Source organism: Chiroxiphia lanceolata, chromosome 2 (genome assembly GCF_009829145.1).
Source record: "Chiroxiphia lanceolata isolate bChiLan1 chromosome 2, bChiLan1.pri, whole genome shotgun sequence".
Taxonomy (NCBI): Eukaryota; Metazoa; Chordata; class Aves; order Passeriformes; family Pipridae; genus Chiroxiphia; species Chiroxiphia lanceolata.
The window spans coordinates 7,869,768-7,890,612 of record NC_045638.1 but is presented as its reverse complement, the minus strand read 5'-3'; the positions used below and the strand labels follow the sequence as shown (position 1 = coordinate 7,890,612).

At 40.1% G+C, this 20,845-nt stretch overlaps 1 protein-coding gene across 2 annotated transcripts in view; it reads right to left on the bottom strand.

The window, feature by feature from the left end:
• Nucleotides 1–727: 727 nt before the first annotated feature.
• The window catches only part of MED14 (mediator complex subunit 14), a 34,095-nt gene continuing 13,977 nt past the window's right edge, over nt 728–20,845 (bottom strand). The window contains exons 11-31 of one of the 2 annotated variants that reach the window (XM_032679853.1): nt 20,675–20,800; nt 19,743–19,821; nt 18,018–18,177; nt 17,464–17,658; nt 16,754–16,888; nt 16,249–16,325; nt 14,630–14,790; nt 14,205–14,351; nt 14,022–14,113; nt 12,691–12,843; nt 12,218–12,487; nt 10,836–10,991; nt 10,193–10,304; nt 9,450–9,581; nt 8,242–8,424; nt 7,338–7,576; nt 6,474–6,653; nt 6,171–6,278; nt 5,634–5,759; nt 4,835–5,024; nt 728–1,342 (exon numbers count right to left, since the gene is read on the bottom strand). In XM_032679853.1, coding sequence (XP_032535744.1) covers nt 1,269–1,342; nt 4,835–5,024; nt 5,634–5,759; nt 6,171–6,278; nt 6,474–6,653; nt 7,338–7,576; nt 8,242–8,424; nt 9,450–9,581; nt 10,193–10,304; nt 10,836–10,991; nt 12,218–12,487; nt 12,691–12,843; nt 14,022–14,113; nt 14,205–14,351; nt 14,630–14,790; nt 16,249–16,325; nt 16,754–16,888; nt 17,464–17,658; nt 18,018–18,177; nt 19,743–19,821; nt 20,675–20,800 — 3,095 coding nt within the window. In that variant the 3' untranslated portion in view covers nt 728–1,268. The remainder of the gene's footprint in view (nt 1,343–4,834; nt 5,025–5,633; nt 5,760–6,170; nt 6,279–6,473; nt 6,654–7,337; nt 7,577–8,241; nt 8,425–9,449; nt 9,582–10,192; nt 10,305–10,835; nt 10,992–12,217; nt 12,488–12,690; nt 12,844–14,021; nt 14,114–14,204; nt 14,352–14,629; nt 14,791–16,248; nt 16,326–16,753; nt 16,889–17,463; nt 17,659–18,017; nt 18,178–19,742; nt 19,822–20,674; nt 20,801–20,845) is intronic. The other variant, XM_032679854.1, reaches the window with a different exon arrangement.

The following is a 20,845-nucleotide window of genomic DNA, read 5'->3' as shown; positions in this document are numbered from 1 at the left end:
GCTGGAATACATCTACTAGAAGATATTTAAAATTAGTTTAAAGTACCTTTCAGCTGAGCAGGGAGTTGAAAGAGCTCTGAAGAGGCAGTGAGGCAGTAGAGCAGAAAGCCACACTTGCACGAAGTCAGGAAACCAACTTGAACTTGAGAAAAATTTGAGAATACTGATCCATGAGGGCAAATGGTTAAATGACAGAGTAATTCCTAAAGATGGTCATTTTATTCAGTTAGAAGAGCCTTTGGTAATCACTGACAAAGTTATTTACATACAACCAATAAAAAAAGTTAAATGTGAGGTTGTTTCTTTTTTGGATCTCTCCAATTTTGTGGTATGCAGTTCCAGCTCCTACTTTACCTGCTTCTACAAATAAGAATCTGTTATTACAGATTCCACGACAGATGAAAAAGGGTTATTTCTTCCACTAAACTTTGCTTTTGGGACGGAACAGGTGTAGTTCCTTGTGACTGGAAAGAAAAGAAGCACTGAAGTGATTAGTAATTATTTGTACAACCAGGAAAATGAACAAACTCTGTTCTACTCTGACTTAGAACAAATCAAACCCACAGAATAAATAAATAAAGGTTTGTTTGGGTTTTTAAGTTAGCATCACATGTGTGTGGTGTGTATGGAACCAAGATCACATACAGAGACAGTCAAGTAAGTGTGTACACACGAGATCTGGCCAGTGGCTACAGTGGAGAGGAATAAATTTGAAGATTATACAACATCCAGTTTAAGATTTTTTAATCCAGTTTATTAAATATTGCTTTTTGGGGACATGTTTACAACAAGCCCAAATAAATTGTTTAAGGATTCAAAGCAGTCATATTAAAATACAGCTTCAATATAAAGTTTGTCACAGTTTTACAGTATTCAAAAATGACAGACCTGCCTTAAAAAAAGACTATTACACCAAAACATAAGAAAAACAGAAAAACAAACAAGTTTGGCATTTTCATAATCTTTATAGTATAAAACAGAATATTAAATCTATTACCAGCAAGCTGATACTTCAATCTATTACCTAGTCTGAAGTGTCTCCCATTAAAACACACTATACAACAGCACTATACAAAAGTCGTGGTGATACTCATGTGATGAAAGTGCATCCCTGAAAGTTTGCCAGTTTATATTTAGCTCTTAGAAAAAAAGGTAAAATTAAAACGTCCTCTTTTAACCGAAGGCTTTATTTTTATTTTTTTTTATATATATATATTTTTTTTTTTTTTTGCTGTTTTGTCTCACTTTCAGCCTTCTTTTAAAAGTGTCTAGGGACGCCCCCCAGGGGGCAGCGTAAGATTAACCATCAAATCACGAACGGCTGCAAATATTGTGCATTCACCTGGAACAGGGAAAAGAGACAGGTTAGCACCGCGCCCCGGAAAGCCCTTCCTCGCTCTGGAACAGGGAAAAGAGACAGGTTAGTCCCGCACCCAGACAGCCCTTCCTCACCCTGACACCCCCCGGGACCCCCGCGGGGCAGGGGCTGAGGCTGCGCCACACACGGCAGATCCCAGCGACCTCCAAGGACTTTGGGATTTGTAACAGTTATTAGCTGAAGTAGCTCCGGCTTTCCCAGAAGGACTGCTCTGGTTGGTCACAAAATTGCAAGGAACTCCTTAACTTTTATTTGCTTTTGAATGTCAGATTGAATCTACGCTAGAATTTATTGCAGTCCGAATTTTTTTGTATGTTATTCATAAAAAGCACCACATCTTGTAAAGAAAATAACCCAACTTTTTCAAGTTTTATTTCTATTGATTATGAAAAGACACTAATCATTTCAAAAGGCTCAAGTCTGAAACAGCTGGAAGATGTTTTCTGTCCTAAGCCTAGTCTTGGAAACATTTCTAATTCCAAGACTGAGCAAAAGTCAGAAATCTGTTTCTTTCAACCACATTGCTCTGGCTCTACCCTTGACATCTAAACTTGCAAAATAAAATACAGAGCAAGTGGACTGTTGTTTCCAACAGCTGAGATCTAATACAGAGAGGAAAATCCAGCCACAGCTACCTTGAGTTTTGAATACCAGCACTTGTTGACAAAAACACACACATTCTGAATAGCTTAAAGAAATTAAAACTGACAGAAGCAAAAGGGTTTAATTAGAACAACAAAAGGTGAAGTATCAGGCAGCTGTGATTTTCATCTACTATTTCCTGGTAAGAGAATACAACTAATAGCTACTATCATACCCTGGTCACTGTGGGCTGAATTTTTCCTGCATATTTCAAGACACATCAATTAGAAGACACTGAATTTTGCTGCTGAAGGAGCAACAGTGTGAGCAAAGAGACAAGAGCAGAGCCTGTTGGGATGCATTAATCTTAACTGCCAAACTAGGGATTCCCAGGATTATTTTGGGCAAGTCATTATCATATCAAAGCTACAAATCTGGGCTAAGTAGCATCCACTGCATCAATGAAAATCAGACACTTAAAAATGTTAGTCGTGAAGTGCGTTAAGGAACATGAGTCCCTTGAGCTCCTCTCTAAGGGTGACCTCCAGCATCCTTAGGGACTTTCATTTCCTTACCAGATTGATGTCCACTACATACTTTGCAGATTGTAGACTTACAGCTCAAGTTTAAACCTATTATTCCAGGACATTGATTCCATCTCAGTTCATACAATTATTTTCCCAAAGTAAAGTACTTTTTCCCATGGAGGCATAGGTAAAGTGATCTCAGAAAGACAGTGTATTACTCACAAATAATCAACATTTTACTGTTAAACACAGCAGAATGTGTTTGCCCACAGATCTGAAAAGAAAACTCTTCCAGGAGAACTTACTTTTCAGGCACTACCATTTTATTAAGAGGAAAATTAAGCTGAATACAAAAGACTTTCTCAGAAAGAGAGAAAGGTAAAAAAGATACAGCCAGAATGAGGCAACACTGATTCCGGGTTACAACAAAAGTGCCAGTAATGTTGTACGTGCATGATGGGAGGCCCTGCTCCTTCCTGACTCCAACAGTGAAAAATTCCCTTGACCAAGCAGGTTGCAACTAGTGCAGCAGAAGAGCTAACAGGGAGGAGAATCCCAGGTACAGCACAATAGGATCAGAAAAGGAAGGATATGCATCTGGGATCTCCCGTGTACTGCTGTTGTAAAGAAGTCTCCCAGCTATCTACTTTCATCTGTTGGCTCCCCTCTCAGCGGCCAAGAAAAGAAGGTATCTTGCTCTCCTTTATCAGACATAATAATGTATATTTTGACAATAAAACCACAGGAAATTGCATTTCAAGTGCCCTCATGGAAGTTTATACTTTGGCTGGTGGTGGAAATTAATCAATCCATACAGACTCATTGTTTCTTTTAGAGTCAGAGGAAGGACTACTAGAAATGTCCCCTGCTGAACCAGCTACGTTCTTCTTTTCCTGGATAAGGTCCTGCTTGGGGCCACAAGCTCTTTTCCTATGCATTTTTCCCCTGTCTATACTCTGCTCCCTGTACTGCATTTCCAAACTGCTTCAAAACTTGCATGACAAACAAAAAATGTCTATTCTTACCTACCTAATGATCATCAGAAAGCATCTCACCTGGGATCTCAAGAGCAGCTTTGAACGTCACTCTCTATGCTGCGGCATTTTGTGGAGGGTTTACTTTAGAACACAACTTAGTACAACAACAAACAGCAAAGCAAGTATCTACCTTTCACCATGCCAGGGGACTTGGTGGGGAAGCACCTTCCAAAAGCAACACCTGAAGTTTAGTTAACCTATTTTGAAATAAAAGTGCTACACAAACAACAGCTCTGTACCACATACAGAACTCCCACAGGGAACCCCACATGCCCTCAAGGCTATTTTCTCTCCTATTTACCTACACTATTACTACATGTTAAACAGAAAAAGCATGTTAATTTAAATCCCATCACAACTTCCAGAAATGTATGCATACCCACACCAATTTAAGATAGACATTGCTCATGTTCTAGCAATCAAAATAATCCATCGAGCAGAGTTAAAATTACCACATAACAACAAGATGAATAATTATACAGAATAGAAGTAAGAGTCAACCTCTGGATTCACAACTTCAATCTATTCACTGGGTTATTGGAAAAATTTTGTTCTTCAGCAGAATTGAAAGTTATTGTTCTTATGAGCCATCTGTGTATTAGGACCCCGAACTACTGCTTACAGACAACATGCTGCCCAAAGAACCTGCTACTGTTGTTCAGTGTTTCATATACTAAAAAAAAAAAAGTAAAAAGCATGACAAACAAGAGAGAAAGCAAAGCACAACGTTGCTCACAGTGCACTACCTACAGGCCAATGAACATTCAGAACAGCCTAGCTCAAACACTTCACAGGATGTCTGGTGGACAGAACTGTATGCGCCTCTGCTGGTGGACACACTGACAAAGGAGTATACAGTCACTCCAATTACTTTTTAATCATTCACAGCACGTGGACAAGTTCTGATAACTATTTCAACATCCCTCTATATTCTACTGTTAAGCTGAATAACTTCATAATTAACCATGAAAACTGACACTTGACCATAGCATATTTCTTGTGACTCACTCTGGGCCCTGTTAAAAAGTGTGACTCCTACCGAGACACAAGACTTGGGCCAACAAGAGGTGCATTCTATCACCTGGGCCGAACAGCAAAACCCAGCCTGAATCATCAGTGCAACCTTCTGCTGTGTTGCCAGTACTTGCTATTAAGTTATGTACTGCCTGTCACAACAGGAGTTTGTAATTACTAAAGAAGTAAGATAGAAACCAAGAAGAATTCAGACTTAAGAGAGGTTTAGTTTTACACTGGAGATTTGTCACAGATGTCTGGGTGAAGAGAATATATCTACTGGACATGTACAGTACCTGGTCGTGGTGAATTCAGTTCAGCAAATCTCTTTAGAATATTGCTAACCATCATTGGAGCAGCAACAGAAGAGTTCTGCTGCCTGGGAATGTCAGCCTGTTGCGTTGTACCCGATGCCATATCATAAATAATTGGGACAATAATACTAACAGCTTCCTGTGGGACTGTTGTTTTCTGTGTTAGCTGGAGCTGTGGGGAAAAAAACCAGAAAGTGTGTTAAATTGAATGACCATGTAGTTCAGTGCAACTTCTGATACAATTAAACACTCCAGGCCTACAGACAGCATGTATTTCCAACCCCTCAGTTTTCAGACATCAATTCTGTAACAGAGAAATTATCAATCAGGTGGAGACTATTTTCTTCTCAAAAGCACCCTGCAGTGAGCATTGCCTCAGAGAAAACACTAATATGGATTTGTTCTAAACATCTAATTCCTGCTCCCAGGACCACTAATGTGCACATCAGCTAATCTAGGTGGTTAGTGCCTCAAAGAAGAACAAAACACACAGAAGTTGAGCGCTTGGAAGATGCAGCCCAGAGGGAGCTGAACTTTATATATTGTCAACATCTCCCCAAGAACACAAAACATGAGGAGCTGCCGTGCTTTTATAAAAGAGAGAATAGGAATACGAACCGAACTCGTTACAAGAGATGCACATAAATCCAGGCTTCCAAACAGCACAACACTTTCAGCTATTACAGCTGTCAGATGCAGTAGGTGTGTGTTTTGCTACCAACCCCTGATGATCTCAGAGACATGCAGCCCACAGAACTTTAAAACAGGTATCTCTACTTACGAAAAACAACATTTTGGATTTCAGCACAACGGCAGGTGTTCCTGGAGGTGCAATTGGCGGAGCACTGGGAGGGATTGTTAAACAGAACTGCACATTCCATTTCAGCTGACTTGCCTGATCAGGGAACTGTTCAGAAAGAGCAGCACAGGGAAAGAAATGCAAAGGTCTCATGTCAGTGACATACATGGCTATGAACCAGGGAAACATTATAAAGCAGAATGTGCCTCTTCAGCTAAACTTGCACGCGTTGCCAGGTTTAGCAAAGTCAGAATATCTCTTAAAGAACTGAGCATGGGGCAAACAAGAATCCAGTCAGCCTATGCATATGTCTGCTGTGCAGTAACATGGCTGCAGATTCCCAAATCATCAGTTCAAAGGAGAAACTTTGGGAATTTCCAGGAGAGCTAGCAGCAAAATGAAATTTAATAACATTAAGTAGTATATATATAAATTTGGAGTAATTCATGTGTTTGTAGATAAAGATACGACAGTTTTAAAAAAAATATAACCAAAGTACGGTGAACTACGTTAACTCACCAGCTCCAGTTTCATGATGTGTACACAGTCCCTCAGGATATGAGTGGGAGCCCCTAGTAATTTTGTGAAGGCTATCAGGGTGTTCGCTTTAAAAGGTGGTCCTGCAACCTAAAGAAAGACCCAGTTCAGTGGTGCCTATTTAGATAATAGCTATACCATTTAATATGTAACCAACATGCATAGCTGTTAATGTTGTATTTTGCAGCCTTTACACATGCCAGTGATCAGCAGTACCACTCCAAACACCACCAGAGATTAAAAGCAATGCACAAAAATTTAAACTTTCACAGTTTGAGTACATACCCTTGTTTCAAAGAACTTCTCCAACACTTGCAACTCCTCTGATTTCCACTGTCCTGTATTTTCAGGTGTTACTTTCAGCTGCAAGGTCTGGTTGGTTTTAGGATTGAGAGCAACCCTGCACTTCAGTGCCTCCGTCTTAAACATAATTACACCTGGTTCATTGGAGTTTATTAACTGTAGCTGCATAAAAAGAAGAACCACAGTCAATTAGTCACTCATTAAGTAGTGTGAACTCACACACACACATACACACACTCTCTCACTCCCTTCCCACAGTGCAGTGTTCAGCCTCTCTTTCCAGAAAGAAACACATGATATTTGAATAGAGGTAAAATTGCCTTGAGAATTAAATTTATGCAAGATTTGGCTTCTTTCTCTGTCACTGAATCCATGCCAAAGAAGTGAAGAGGCACACATTGTCTGTCCCAAATCCTAAAGCAACATTCCTGACCGAGTAGTTCAGTTAATGTCAACTGGTAACTAATTTCTTGGGCTGTCCTGCCAAGCAGTGGTTTCCACAGTAACCCTGTGGCTGTTCTAGTTAACTCCCAATGGACACGCTAAACTCACAGAAGCCATGGCATCTGAAAATCTGGTCACAGTCTTGCCATCATACCAGTTACCCAACTTCACCTCACCAAACAGGCTTTCCACTTCCAATTTGTGTGGAAAAGAAGCAGAACTAAATTATTTTTCTAAATTTAGCCGCTTTAGGTGGCAAAATTCAGAAGTACAGCAAAATGTCTAACAGCAAATAGTTATTATATTTGACGCATTTCGGTTTGTGCCCGATTTGAAAGACATGGGAGTACAGAAGCATGAAAAAGAAGAGTTGTTAAATAAGCTATTAAACTCAAACCGCACCGTTTCCTGTTGTATGATCCTTTGAAGATGCCTCCTCATAATAACCGATCCAAGGAATCGCTCAAGAGGGGAGCACAGGTAGCTGCCAGCTAGTCCTGGCACAAGCCCAGGGGTAGGAGAGGGCAACAGCAGGATATTCAAGGCACTGTGGGTGAGGATTGTAGGAATGGACGCAGCCCAGGAGCGCTGAGGTAGTTTCCGAGGCGGAGGCATGCTAGTCGGCATGGCTTGGGAACCTGCTGGGGCACAAAAAGGACTTGCAGTAAGGAAGGATTTAAGCTGAAACACAAGGAATGTGTTCACTTAAACTGGTGTCACTACACATCAATGAGTTCTCTGGGCCAAAGCTTAATAATTTAAGAATTTGGCTGCCTAGTGATAGGCATCAGATAGACAAAGAGTTAGTTTTGACCCTCCACCCATGCAAAGAATCTCAGTAACACTAAAACCCTACTCCCCTTTCCTCTCTCTGCAGCATGCCAGCGGACAGCAGGTTGGCACAACAAACTCAATGAGACGTAAAGATGGCTAAATCAGTCGTGCAAGAGCAGCATTACAAATCTATGATGTGAAAAGTTAGTATTTGGGTTGGCAAATGTGCCTTATCATTGCTTTCACTCTGAAGACTTTTTCTCAGTCACGGAGCTCAGTAGTTTCAGACTGACTTCTGCACTGCAACAAGAGGTATCAATCCTGCTGACGTTTGTGCTGTATGATTTGGCTCATTGTCAAATTTGTTACAGAAGATTTGAACTAGGATAGAATAAAGACTTAATCTCCTTAGATATTTTACTGCACAAGGGCACTAAGGACTGTTATGCTGACACACAACTACCAAAAGGAACAGAACTAGGAACGTTAAACATGAGTGTTTCACAGTTATAGCACTGATAAAGAAGCCTACTTGTTCCAGCTCGTGGGGAATGAGAGGCATCAGGGACAGGTGAATGAAGGGAAGGGTTGGCTGGTGACATTCCAGGCATCCGTGCTGCTGGTGATGGACCAGAGACCTGGGGAGATCCTGGCCAATTCCCTGCACGCTGACTGGGTGACATCATGGTGTATGGTGAGCTTGGGTCTATGGTACCTACAGATGTTACAAGACCATTGTTATTTCTTCAAAAAGTAAAAGGTTTTCTAATAGAGAAATCTAAAAAAGCTCTTACCAAAATCTGTAAAGTATGAAAGTGCCTGCAAGCTTTTAGACTGCATTTTACAACCACATAAAAAAACGTTAGTGGGGGTTTTCAGGTTGTATTTTTAAAAAAGTAAAATGCAATTGAATGTAAAGGAAAATTGTCACGTTCAACACATAACAGGTTCTAAACTAAAAGGAGCTCTTGCCTACAGACTTGGAATTCTACTGCTCCTTAGTAAATGGAAGCCTCAGCTAGACTGTTCCTCATCTATTCACTATCTGGCAATTATCTCTGCAAAAATATCTTTGGTTTTCTACTCTGCTATAGAGACTGATCAGAACAAGCTCCTTAAACAGTCTGTTGTAAATCTATCTCACTTTGTTCACCTTAACAGTTAAAGTGGTGTGCCAAAATTACCATCTGAACTGTTCATTTACTGCGATCTATAGAACAGTTTCCAATGCACTGTGATTACACAAACAATTGTTTTGGCAGCTTTCCAAAAAAACAACTTAATTAATAAAGGAAACAACCGAAAGGCATGTTGCTCACATATATGTATGTCAAATCAGCCAGACTTTGACAACATTTTCAAATTGCAAATATTTGAATTTCTAACCTGTTCCACTTATTTTTCCAGGAAACGTAAGCAGTGAAAATCCATTAACTAATCTAACAACAGACAATGCTCATTAAAAGCTGCAGCCACTGTTCTGCTACAAGACCACATGGAATTTCCCCACATTAGTAAGCAGAAAGGAGTGACTGATAGTCTATTTTTAAACGTTAGGAACACTTCAACATGCCATGCAGCTTATTTTCACTACTGTTAAGAGTTACACCCTCATACATGAAACCTTGAGCCAATTACAAAACATGAATTTTTCTAAATTAACTTAGGTCTGCCCAAGATTTCAGGAAGACAATCTGCTCTCCCTCTAATTATATATACACCTGTTAGTAAAGAACTCACCATGTGGGCTGGCAAAGTTAGCTGTTTGTCCCATTGTGATTCCAAGAGAGGAAGGTGAAGGAGTTGGACCAAAGGATGCTGGTGATGGTGCTCTTAAAGCCCCGCTAGGTGAGCTTGCAGCATGCAAATTTCCTGATCAAAGATATCACGTCACTTGACATACACATTTCCCATCTTTCTGTTCTAATTTTTTCTATCAGATGCTCCCTCCTTTTTAGGAAGACAGCAAACAAGATTCAAGAGAATTTGTTTTTGCAAAGGCTTAATTTTGTACATGCATGAGTGTTATATTTTTCAGATTGATTTACCACATAAAGGAAACTTCCCAAAATACTTGGCTTGAAGAATGGCATTTCCCCCCTTCCCAGTCCTTCTCTGAATTTAAATATTTTTCAGCTGTTGTGCTACAACAGCTGGGAGCAGAAAGCAGAGCTTTGTGATTAAAAGCTTTTCTGAAGAAACAGGTATTGAAAATTAGCAGTTTTTCACCTTAGCAAGTTATAAACTGTAAGAACAAAACAGTCCCAAGTATTACACAGCTAAAGATGACAGTTTCACTTCATGTTTCTTTTTTTAGCTTCAAAATGTACTTTCCAAAACATGCATGGCGGGACTTTGCTCTTTTTTGACACAGTGTAAAGTGCATTCTCTTGTCTAACTTGGGGCTAAACACAGCTCAAATAATAGAAAAAGCAGGCATGCACAAAGAGCTGCAGGTGCACACAGACTCCCAGCCATCCTACCTGGTGACTGCGTGTGCATCATGGACGGGGACGGCGTCACTGTGTTGTGGTAGGAGGTGGGTGGTGAAGTGAGAGGATACGCTCCCGATGCTCCTGCCTGTTTGGCAAATGGCTGAAATTGTCAACACAGGACAACAAAATTTTTTGATGATTTTGTACTAAAACTGAAGTTAAGCACGTGCAGAAGACTAATGAGAGTTGGGTCTTATAGGTCCACCAACATAAGTTGTTTGATTTTCTGTATCACATTGTTCAGTGTTTGCTATTATTTTCAGTTTCTTCTCAAGACATAACACCTCTGTACCTCGTTCCTTTTATGTGCCACCCCATAAGAGCAAAGCCTCGTGACTCCCCCTCCCATCTTTTATCTGAGACAGTTGTTTTCTCTCCCTCAGTCCTTCCCTTCTAGGCAGCAAGTCTCATGTGACCTTCCAAAGCTGCTGTTCATATGCTATGGGCTGTTTACACTGGAATGAGAAATGGCAAAATAAATTAATACATTTTGCCCGAAGGGGAATTCCACAGCAGAGCAGGTTTATAGTCTCCCTTTCCATTCTGTTACTGCTAATCCTTTTAGAACATAAAGTTCTTAGAAACCTACCGTTGTGCAAGACAATAAACATTTGTTTTGCCTGAAGGGTACCTGTTGTTGTGGTTGCTGTGGTGGCTGCTGGGGCTGAAGCTGTGATATCAAAGAATCCATCATGTCTCCTCCGATAGGAGAAGGTGGGTTATCATCTTCATTTACAGATCGTCTCCGTGCATCCTGATTGCTGTCCACAAACATGTTCAGGAATGTCTGTGGAAGAGTCAGTTTTGTTAGCAATTTCCCTGTTTAAAATTTATTACATAAATGAACACAGTATTTACCGAGTTTTAACACCATCTTTATTATCTACAGCATGTAAGAGACAGGCAGGTCTCTGGAACTAACTACTAGAGGGCATTCATTAATTACAGTATAATTAGTTTTCAAAATATATCAATTCATAAACAGAGACACCTTGCTCATTAACATGAATTATCTCCAGCCAATTGAAATACCAACATTTTTCTTTTCTCCTCAAAAATAGGGAAAACCCTACACCTGCAAATAGCTGTTCCAGAACAACTCTCAAGTAGCCAGAACCTACTGTATCACACCTAAAATTGCCCTGTTTGGGTAGGAACACCCAGGTCACCTCCTCCATAGAACTCTCTTGTACCCAGAGGAACTTGCCAATTCTCTTGAATTACTTCCTCCTCTACCTTCACAATTTCATTCTCTTATACTTTCCACGGGTATTTACAATCCCCTTCCTATTCCCATTAGCTTTCCACTTGGAATTCACGGAAGAGATAGATGTTCAGGACCAGTTAAATGCAGTGCCAGAGAATCAGCATTCCGTTGCAACTGTCAGAAGAAAAAATTAGCAAAATAGCCTGTTTCTCTGTGGGTGCCACTTTCCAATATTTCAGTATAACTAGCACTGGTACAAGTTGCCCTCAGGTATTTTGTCAGCGTGCACAGATTCATTTTTCACAAAGAGCAGACCAGAGCTGCATTTAGAAGTAAAGCCACAGGTTTCTGCCACACACTGATGGGAACTATTTTAAAAGAGAAGTTTCTGTCTAGAATCCTCTGACATGGAGCATTTTCTGACCTGCAACGTATGAGCACTGTACTGCCACACATCATAGTTTGTGAGGAGCAGTTGTTAATCCTGGAGCATACACACAGCCTAGTCACAAAGCTTCACCAAGTTTTAACTGCCTGAAGCAGCCTCTAAGTTATTTTATTGTACCGATAAGAAAAAAAACCACAAACCCTAACACTTGATGTTAGTTTTCTGAAAGGAAATGTTTAAATTAAAACTAATTTAACAAATCTACTGATAAATCACAGACTTCCTTCTGTGCTCAGACTTCTGGAGAGAACAGCAGCTCTTCACAAAACAAGCTTCATGAAGCTCTTCACATCAGATCCATACTTCAAGTCAGAATCTCATTTTTTTACAACATGCCAGAAAACACAGAAACAGTCACCTTTAGTCCAGGTGCAGGGTAAAACCCTTCAACTATTTTGCTGTTGTCAAAGAGACTGTAGGCCCCGTCCCGTATGGCCACCACGCCGCGGCTCCGGCAGTAGATGTCAATGCAGTACATGTTCCTAAAAGCCAGCCTGATGTGTGTGGGGGACTGTGGCAGGATTGAGAAACACTGATAGGCAGTGTTGGTGCGTTGAGTCAGACCCAGCATGGGCACAGTTGGAAGTTTGTTGATGGCATTTAACGGAGCCTGAGTGTCAAACAAAACCTGAGGGAGAACAGATATTGAGAGATCAGGCAGCTTTACCAAAAAGTAAAAGTCAGGGAAAACAATCTTCCCCAAGACACCTTCTGGTAATGAGAACCATACAGAATCCTAACACATATGTAATTTTGAAGTGAACAGTTTAATCAGAATTCAGCTCTTAAATATCTTGCAATTTGCTTGAGAGAATTTTTTTAGAACATTACCTGTAACAACTGCACCACGTTCGGCGTTTTATTAAACATCTCCTGGAGCTGGTGCAGAATTGTGTTGTGACAGTTACTGCAACCTGAGTTTGGGCCAACAGTTCCCAGTGAAATGTGGAACTTCTGGAGTATTGAGTTCCACTGAATGCTGATCTGCAATGTCATGAACATAAAAAGGTCTTGGGAGCTAGAACAACTAGGATGTAATAACAAGAGGTTATAACAAGAAAAGCTGGTCTGATTTAATTTCCCCTCCCCCATTTTTCATCAAACTTCAGTAGATTCCTAATTCACCTTCCTCAAAAGTTGCTGAGGTTTTGAAGACAAAAAAATAGACCTGTTAGCTTTAATATCCATTTAGCCAGATGGATTGTTGGTAACCACAGAATTGGGCAATTATACTAGCAACTCAACCAAAAAGAAAAAAAGTCTTTTCTGCCAAAGGTGAGATGGAGAAAATTAAACTCAAGAGATTTGTGCTGTAGAAAACTGATTAATGAGTTGCTGGAGGTGGACTGGTTTTCCTAAATCATATCACACAAAAATGAAAATTGGACATACTACTATGTAAGGAAGTTACCTGCAAAATACACACTGCTGCTCTGGCTACCTAGATATATAGATATATAGATATGTACACATGCACACACACTTCCCAATAAAATGCTCATGAAAAATTCAGCTTAGAACATGAACACAAAAATCTTCTAGGAAGCAAATTTCAAGTGTGTGAGCTACTTTGCAGCAGTTGCACACAAAATTAGTCTGTAATAAATGTGCACTTACTTCCTCCTCTACCTTGCATTTAAGGCAAGGGTGTGAGCGAGTAATCAGTTATAAAAATAATTAACAAGCTGTAAATTCAAATATTACAGAGGAAGCTAGAGTTCTGAACAAGGGAACAGCACTGCTACAAAATAATTAAGGACCACTTCATTTGAAAGCACAGTACTGCATTTAAAACATTGTTAGAGTCCTCTGTTCTAAGGCAGAACTAGGCACTCAGCTTAAACGCATCCATATATCCAACTAAAGCAGTGACTGGTAACAACACTTAATTAAGTTTGTCAAAAAAAGGCTGCCACATCAGCTTTCACAATCAGAGGCACATAACTGTTCCTTCCACAATATAAAGTATCTTACAGAAATTCTCAAACATTCTGAACTTCTAGCAACCCAGCAAACCAGTAATGAAACATCTTCTATTTGTCTTTTTTATACTCATCTATATTAATTCCACAATAATGTAATACAAGCAAAATTCTGAGAACTCTAAGCCTACCCATTCTATTTTCAAGCATACACTTAAAGTGCTTTTAGGAATTACTTACTGAGCTCCCCTTGGTAGTTCCATAACAAAGGATAAGCTTTCGGTAATTGTAGATACGAACTTCTGAAAAAATGTTTAAGTGGTTGGGTATGTCTTTGAAGAGAGGAGGAAAGACAGTTAGAGTGAGAAAACCACAGTAATCTGTAAACCCATCACTTCAACACAAAGGAGGTGACTTCTGTACCTGGTAAGGACCGTGCAAACTCAAGGACACACTCGTACAGCCGAGCGATGCTGTTCCAGTCATTAAGGAACATCTCCACGACTTTGCGACCTCCAACTGGTTCAGACAACTGGTTTTCATACGTCAGGTAAACGTGACGGGTTGGTCCTGCAGTGTTAGGAGATGGCAAATACTGATCAAACTAGTGTTCCTGACCTGTGGCTTACAGACTCTGAGTAAACTGTAGCTAGTAACCATGAAGCAAATTTTAAACAACAAAAATGCACCAAATCAGCAGTCAAAATTTTGATTTGGGTACACCGTGGTTTATTAGAAACCTCAGGAGCAGACAGCCGTCCAGGAACTCCAAGACATTAAAACTACTGGAACAGACAATGCAAAGCACCAAGAAACAAAAATTATCAGTATTCCTAAATGAAACTTGCCTTGCTCCCTGGATGAAGTGCTATTAAGCGGGCAGTTTGCAAACACCAGCTCGGCCACCCACGTGCGATTATTTCTACCTTGTAATCGGAAAGTGCAATCAAGAAGAGATCGGTCCAGAGCCTTCTGCGTTTCCTCGTTTACACCTTTACAGGGAGGAATTCTATACAAGATAAAACCCAAAACCCCAGTTAGACACAGTACAGTTTCAAAAGCAACAATGGTACCTTCTAGTATTTCCTAAAGGACTTCCAAGTCTGGACATGAAAGAATGAACAAATCAACAGCAGAGGCACCTGGACTGCACAGTGAGATATCCTATTGCTCTTCAAGAACTAAATGTGTCACAAAAGCTTTCTGAGTTAAGACCAATTTTTATATGCATTCAACACATGGAAATTATAAACTGTTAAGAGATCTGTTGAATTGCCCTTCTCTCCTGATGAACTAAGAGCCCACCAATATAAAGCTCTTATACAGAGAAACAAGCCAAAAAAGATGAAAATAAGTAAGTTCTATGGCAAACGGAATTAATTCACCTTGTAGAACAAGCTTGCCTCAAATGCAATGAACAACCTGGCAGTTGTCTTAGTACTCACTAATTTATTCATATCACAATGTGTGAGTGGAGCTCAGGGGACAGACTAAATAAAGCTTAAGTAAAAACATGACAAACTCTTTTTTCAAATCCCTTGAGAATCTATCCAGGAATTTCATGTTCCACCCTTAACTTCAGCTCACAAGTTCTCTGCTCCTATGCAAAGATAAAAAGAGAAGGCCTGATGCATTTAGAGACTGATTCCTTTATGTCAGTACACATTTCTGCAGCATAAAAGGAGTTATGATGCTTTTACTCAAGGAGGTGTCTTCGGGGTTTGTGGTTTTTTGTTTTAAACTGATTTGTTACAGGTCCAGTTAGTAGCTGGTTCTGGTTGGCATTCCTCAGAGTTAACACAGAGGTTAACAATACTATTGGCCTACTATTAATGATTTCAACATATGATACAAAGGAATAGTAAGTCTGCAGATAATGCCAAACTGAAGGGAGCTGGAGGACAGGGCTGCCATTCAGATGACCCTTGGAGGTTGGGAAATGCAGCTGATCAACCCTGCTTTGAGCAGAAGGTTGGAGCAGATGATCTCCACAGGTCCCTTCCACTCTTAAATTACTGTATGGTTCACAGATGTTTCCTCTACAAGTTCTCTACCCTGCAATTGTCTTTTCTGGGATTCCTCACATTTTTCCCTGCAGTATCACATTGTGAAACAACATGTGGAGTATGTAGGCCTCTGATCTGATCTAAAATTGCATGTTCATGAATCATCACTGTATCTTCCTTAGCACTGCCTGGATTCTATGATTGAGGACTGTCAGACTGTTTTCAGAGCTCCCCAGTTAAGGCCAATGAAAGAAACAACTGCAGTTGGCTCTTTTTCTACTCTTATTTATACTCTTCTGTAGCCCCACTTCACATCCAAGATACACAATAATTAAAAAAATCCTAAACCAATCACAACCCCCCCCCCCAAAAAAAAAATCCTGCCCCAGTTCTGATAGTTTTAGTGTTACTCTCCATAACGAAGAAATAATAAAATGAAACACAGGGGGATATCCTCTTACTTTAATAAACGTATTGCATGGCTGAAGCCATCTCCTTCTACTTGTACTCCCTGGTGAGGAATGTCCATATTAGATAACTAGGAATGAACAAAGAAAAATGTTATCCCAAGCAAAAAGTCCAGCAAAGAACCTGCAACTTTTTCAAGGATTTTTTTTCCCCCCAAGGGTAACAGACATTTCACATCCTCAAGTACTGGAAAGCCAAAAAAATGGTCTGTGCAAATCTAGTATCAAGTTGTCTCCCAGTCCCACCCACAAGTGTGTCTTTCATTTTCATTTTCCCCTTTCTCTAGACTTTTCAAGCTTTTTGCAGTGCTTGGTGTTAGAGAACCAGCTCTAACAAGAGGAGAGCAACTCAGTGTAGAACACTGAGTCACCAGGCTCAGCTGGCAGGGGAACTCCAGAGTGAGCACATGACCACAAGCTGGCCAAATAGTCATCTCTAGACACAAGAATCAGGAGTAGTAGAGGGGAGGAAGGAAACAAAGTATTTTTTAACACATACCTCTATCCGAAGCCCTATAAATGGCATATTTGTATCACACATGGCTACAATATGAGCTAGCACTTTATTGAAGGCACACATTTCTCCCGACCGTTTTGGCTTCTTGGGTTCTATGGAACATGGATCTCCAGATAACTAGAATTAAAATAAAGAAAAAAGTTCTCACATATCTGGAGCAAACAATTTGAAGAGATGTCAGAATAACCTCATTCATCGAAGTTATAAATGAATCACACCCTGAGCGCAAACACCTGAAAGGATCTGGTCCTCTTCAGGACTGAAGCAATTCAGTTAAAGACTGTCCTTAAAACAGTACTTATGTCTTACTAAGCCATTTCAGCCTGATCCCGAGAAGTAACTCTTATCAGCCCCTGCAACTCCTCCAAAGACTACACACAGTACAAAGTGTATCACACAGATACCACACCAGCACTCTGCATGTCCAAGCCACTCTGCATGTCCAAGCTGCCTCTGCACAGAGCTCTGCCTTGGCTAGAGCAGCAGAGAATTAAAAGCATGAATTAAAAAGACAACTGTTGCAAAACAGTTTCCCAGCATCTCCCTAGGGAAGAAGTCCAGAGAACCAATACAAGTAAGCTGTCAGCCACACAAACTTTGAAAACAATGCTACTAAAGCTGGCATTGATGCTCAGAACGTGTGTTGACCTTTCATGCACCTTCACTATCCCAGTGGCTCCTGGAGCACTTACCTTGCGCTTGACACCACTTTTCAACTGTTTCCCACTTTTTGTGTCTAGTACCAACTCTTCAATGTTTGGTTTGAACTGCTGTAGTAAAAGTGCAGTAGCAGGGCTGTCATCTCCTTCAGCATAGCTCACAGACAGGAAATGGTATTTGTACTCTAGTTCTGTGGGGTTGCCAGGAACATCAAACATCTCTACAACCTACATTTGAACAAAACAGTAAAACGAGAAAATTCTCAAGCTAACAGTATGTCTAATTCTGTTCCTATCCTCTCATCTTTTTCAACATATTAATACTATGGCTAGGAAAGGGATCCAAGATGAAAAGGGAGACCAAACCTTTAAGAAAACAGAGAATGGGAAGGTTGCTGGGTAATAAACCCATATGTGTTCTCTTCTCTATAAGCCTGAGGGCTTAACAAACCCACTGAATGGCAGAAGGGAGAGGGGAGAGTTGAGGATTACACCAATCACTTGAGTCCTAAAGTTCAGAGTACAACAAAATGTCTGGGATAACAATGACTGGGAACAAAAGACAGAAGTAGTTTTCAGTTACTTACAATGTAGTACTGCGGAAGGCGAGTGAGTTTGATAAACAACTTGTGTTTGGAAAGGTTTCCCACTGGATGGCTGGCATAATTAGCTAGTTGAAGAGTTTCACTGCTCACTGTAGGCAGATGTTTTATAGACTGTTTGCAACGCTGCTGTCCAAGCCAGAACCTTGCATTGAAATAAAGGTATTAGTACCCTGAGACTGGTTTACATTATTCTACTATAGTGCTGCGTAGAGTATTAGTGTCAAATGGTCAGACATATTCAAAGCCAACATCTATCATTGCTGCATGAGTTATATACAGAAAATCACATAGAAAATGTCATTACTTTATATTTCCTTATTACTATCTTTGCATCCTGTCTTCAGCTTAACAGACATCTGTTAATTCGAGAAAAGCCCTGAAATTATTCACTGAATTTTATATACTACAATATGAAATTACAACATAAAACAAAGAAGGGAAATGTTAAAACAGCATGTAGATTACAGTTATTTTACAATCTAGAATCTTCAATTACATTTTGGTACAGAAAACAAAATCTTTGCTCCCATATGCTAGTAAGCAATCCAGTAAAAAAAGTCACCAAAGCTGGATGTTACTCTGGATTATGTTATAAATAAACCCATTCACCTGAATAAGTTTAGACATGAAGAACCATATGCAAGACACCAAATTTATTCTCATGTTTGGAACTTAACTTTGTCCTACTCCAATGGATTTTGGCTATGGTGGCAAGGCCAGAAAGACTAGCTAGGCTTGAAAGGGGCTCAGAAACACTTGGTTTTCTGGTCAAAGTTCCACCGACAACAGCAGTGGAAAGTGTGGGTGTTCAGCATCTCTCCATCACATCATACCACAAATATGCTCATAGACACATGTCAGACACAGCTGTCTAAGAGATATTTTGTGGACTGATGAGCTTCCTCCAAAACTGCAGCACTACCCAGGCCATTATCTCAAGTACATTATTTATAACTAAGGGAGGTTGATTAGTTTCTCCAGGGTGCCAGTGCTTCATGCATCATCAAGCTTCTTTTAGAAGCAGAATTCCTCAAATAGAGATTTCACCCTGCAATTAACTCAGAGCACTGGGAATTTCCAAAATGACAGAGCAGGTGGAACTCAGTTTTCATGCAGATGCAAACTATGTTTGTATTATTTGGTACAATCTCTTACAGGAGCCAAATGTATCTTGTGCTCAAATCTCATGGCTTTATGGTAGGAAGATTAGAGGCTTAAACCAGCAAGGGCTGAAGTGTTAGAAGATAAACAGGTATTATTTAAATCATCCTAGGCCACTTCCTGGTTTTTCCTCTGTATTGGGATAAGGGAGATCATTCTTGCTGAGAAACAAGCAGAGTTCAGCTGCAGAAACAGAGTGGAATAAAGGAGATAGAAAATGAACATGAACAGCAAATGAGATCCTCAGGAAGCAAGTGGTCTGCACTGACTAAAAGTGAAAAGACTTCATGCAGAGTGTGCACACAGCAATGCATGAGGCCACATGCAAGGGGGAAAACTAAAGCAGGATTATGGAATCAACTCCAAGCAAAACCAGAGTTTCCTCAACTGTTTAGAGGAGATGGTAAATACTCAAGGTTGCTTAGAACAGTGAGAAAGTATAACCCCTACTGTGGTAAAACACAAAGCCATGCAAGTGTGATCATCCAAAATACAGTTGTGGTGATTCATTCTATGCAGACTAAGTGAATCATTCAAGTCACTTACTTGAGCTGTTGGAGCCAAGGAATGATGCGCTTCATATCATCATTAACAGACTTCTCTATGTCATCGAGTGTCAGTTGATCTGCAAGAACATTAGGGGAGTAAATGGTCTTAATATCTGTCCTTCAAACAGAATTTCAAACTTTCACTGAAAGTGCCTCATCTGATTAATTTCAGAATCACAAACAGCCCACAGTGGGGCTCGAAATGGGACCTTGAAAGATCATTTGGTCCAACCTTTTGTGGGAAAGGGAGCATAGATGAGATTATCTAACACCCTGTCCAACTGCATCTTGAAAACCTCCAGTGATGGGGACTCTGAGGGGGCTGTTCCAGGGATCAATTGTTTTCACTGCAAAAAACTGCTTTCTTATACTGAGATGAAACTTCTCCTGGTCCAATTTCTAATTGTTGCCCCTTGTCTCCTCCACAAGGCTCATTGTGAAGAGAGAAATCAGGGTACACAACAGATGATCCATATAATTTGTAAGACCACAGTAGTATGTTATTGTGCAAATAAACTAGAAGAACTCATTTTCCTTCTTAAGTAACCTGAAACCTGAAGTTAAGACTTGAATAGTAGTAACTCAAGATTTAAAAGGTCACATAATACAATTCTCAATCAGGTCCGTAGGAAATGACTGCAATCCATTAACAGCACAAGTCAGGAGTCATGAGTCATAAAGAATATGCATTGTATGGACCCCTAAAAATAATTAGTCTGCTGTCCTCTTAAAATATACCTAACTAAACTGTGACACTGAAGCACAAAGATCCTCTTCCCCATTCCTCAAACTCAAGTACCTCAGTGATGACCCAAGCGTGGTGTTCATTTGCTCACAGAACTTTGCAGATCTGACAAAATTGTTCACAGAAAATAACAATGCATGATTCTTGCAAGATATGAAATACATCCTGGCTTTGCATCTACTTACCAACACCATAAAGCATCAGTTGAAACATCCCAGAGTGGAGATCAACAAAGACATGCAGGCATTCTGATCGACCACATGGTTCCAAAATTGGAATTACAAGGGTTGGAAGAGCTGTCTCAATGAATGCTAAAGAAAAATTGATGTTGTCAATTTCACAGAAAATTCAAGTGA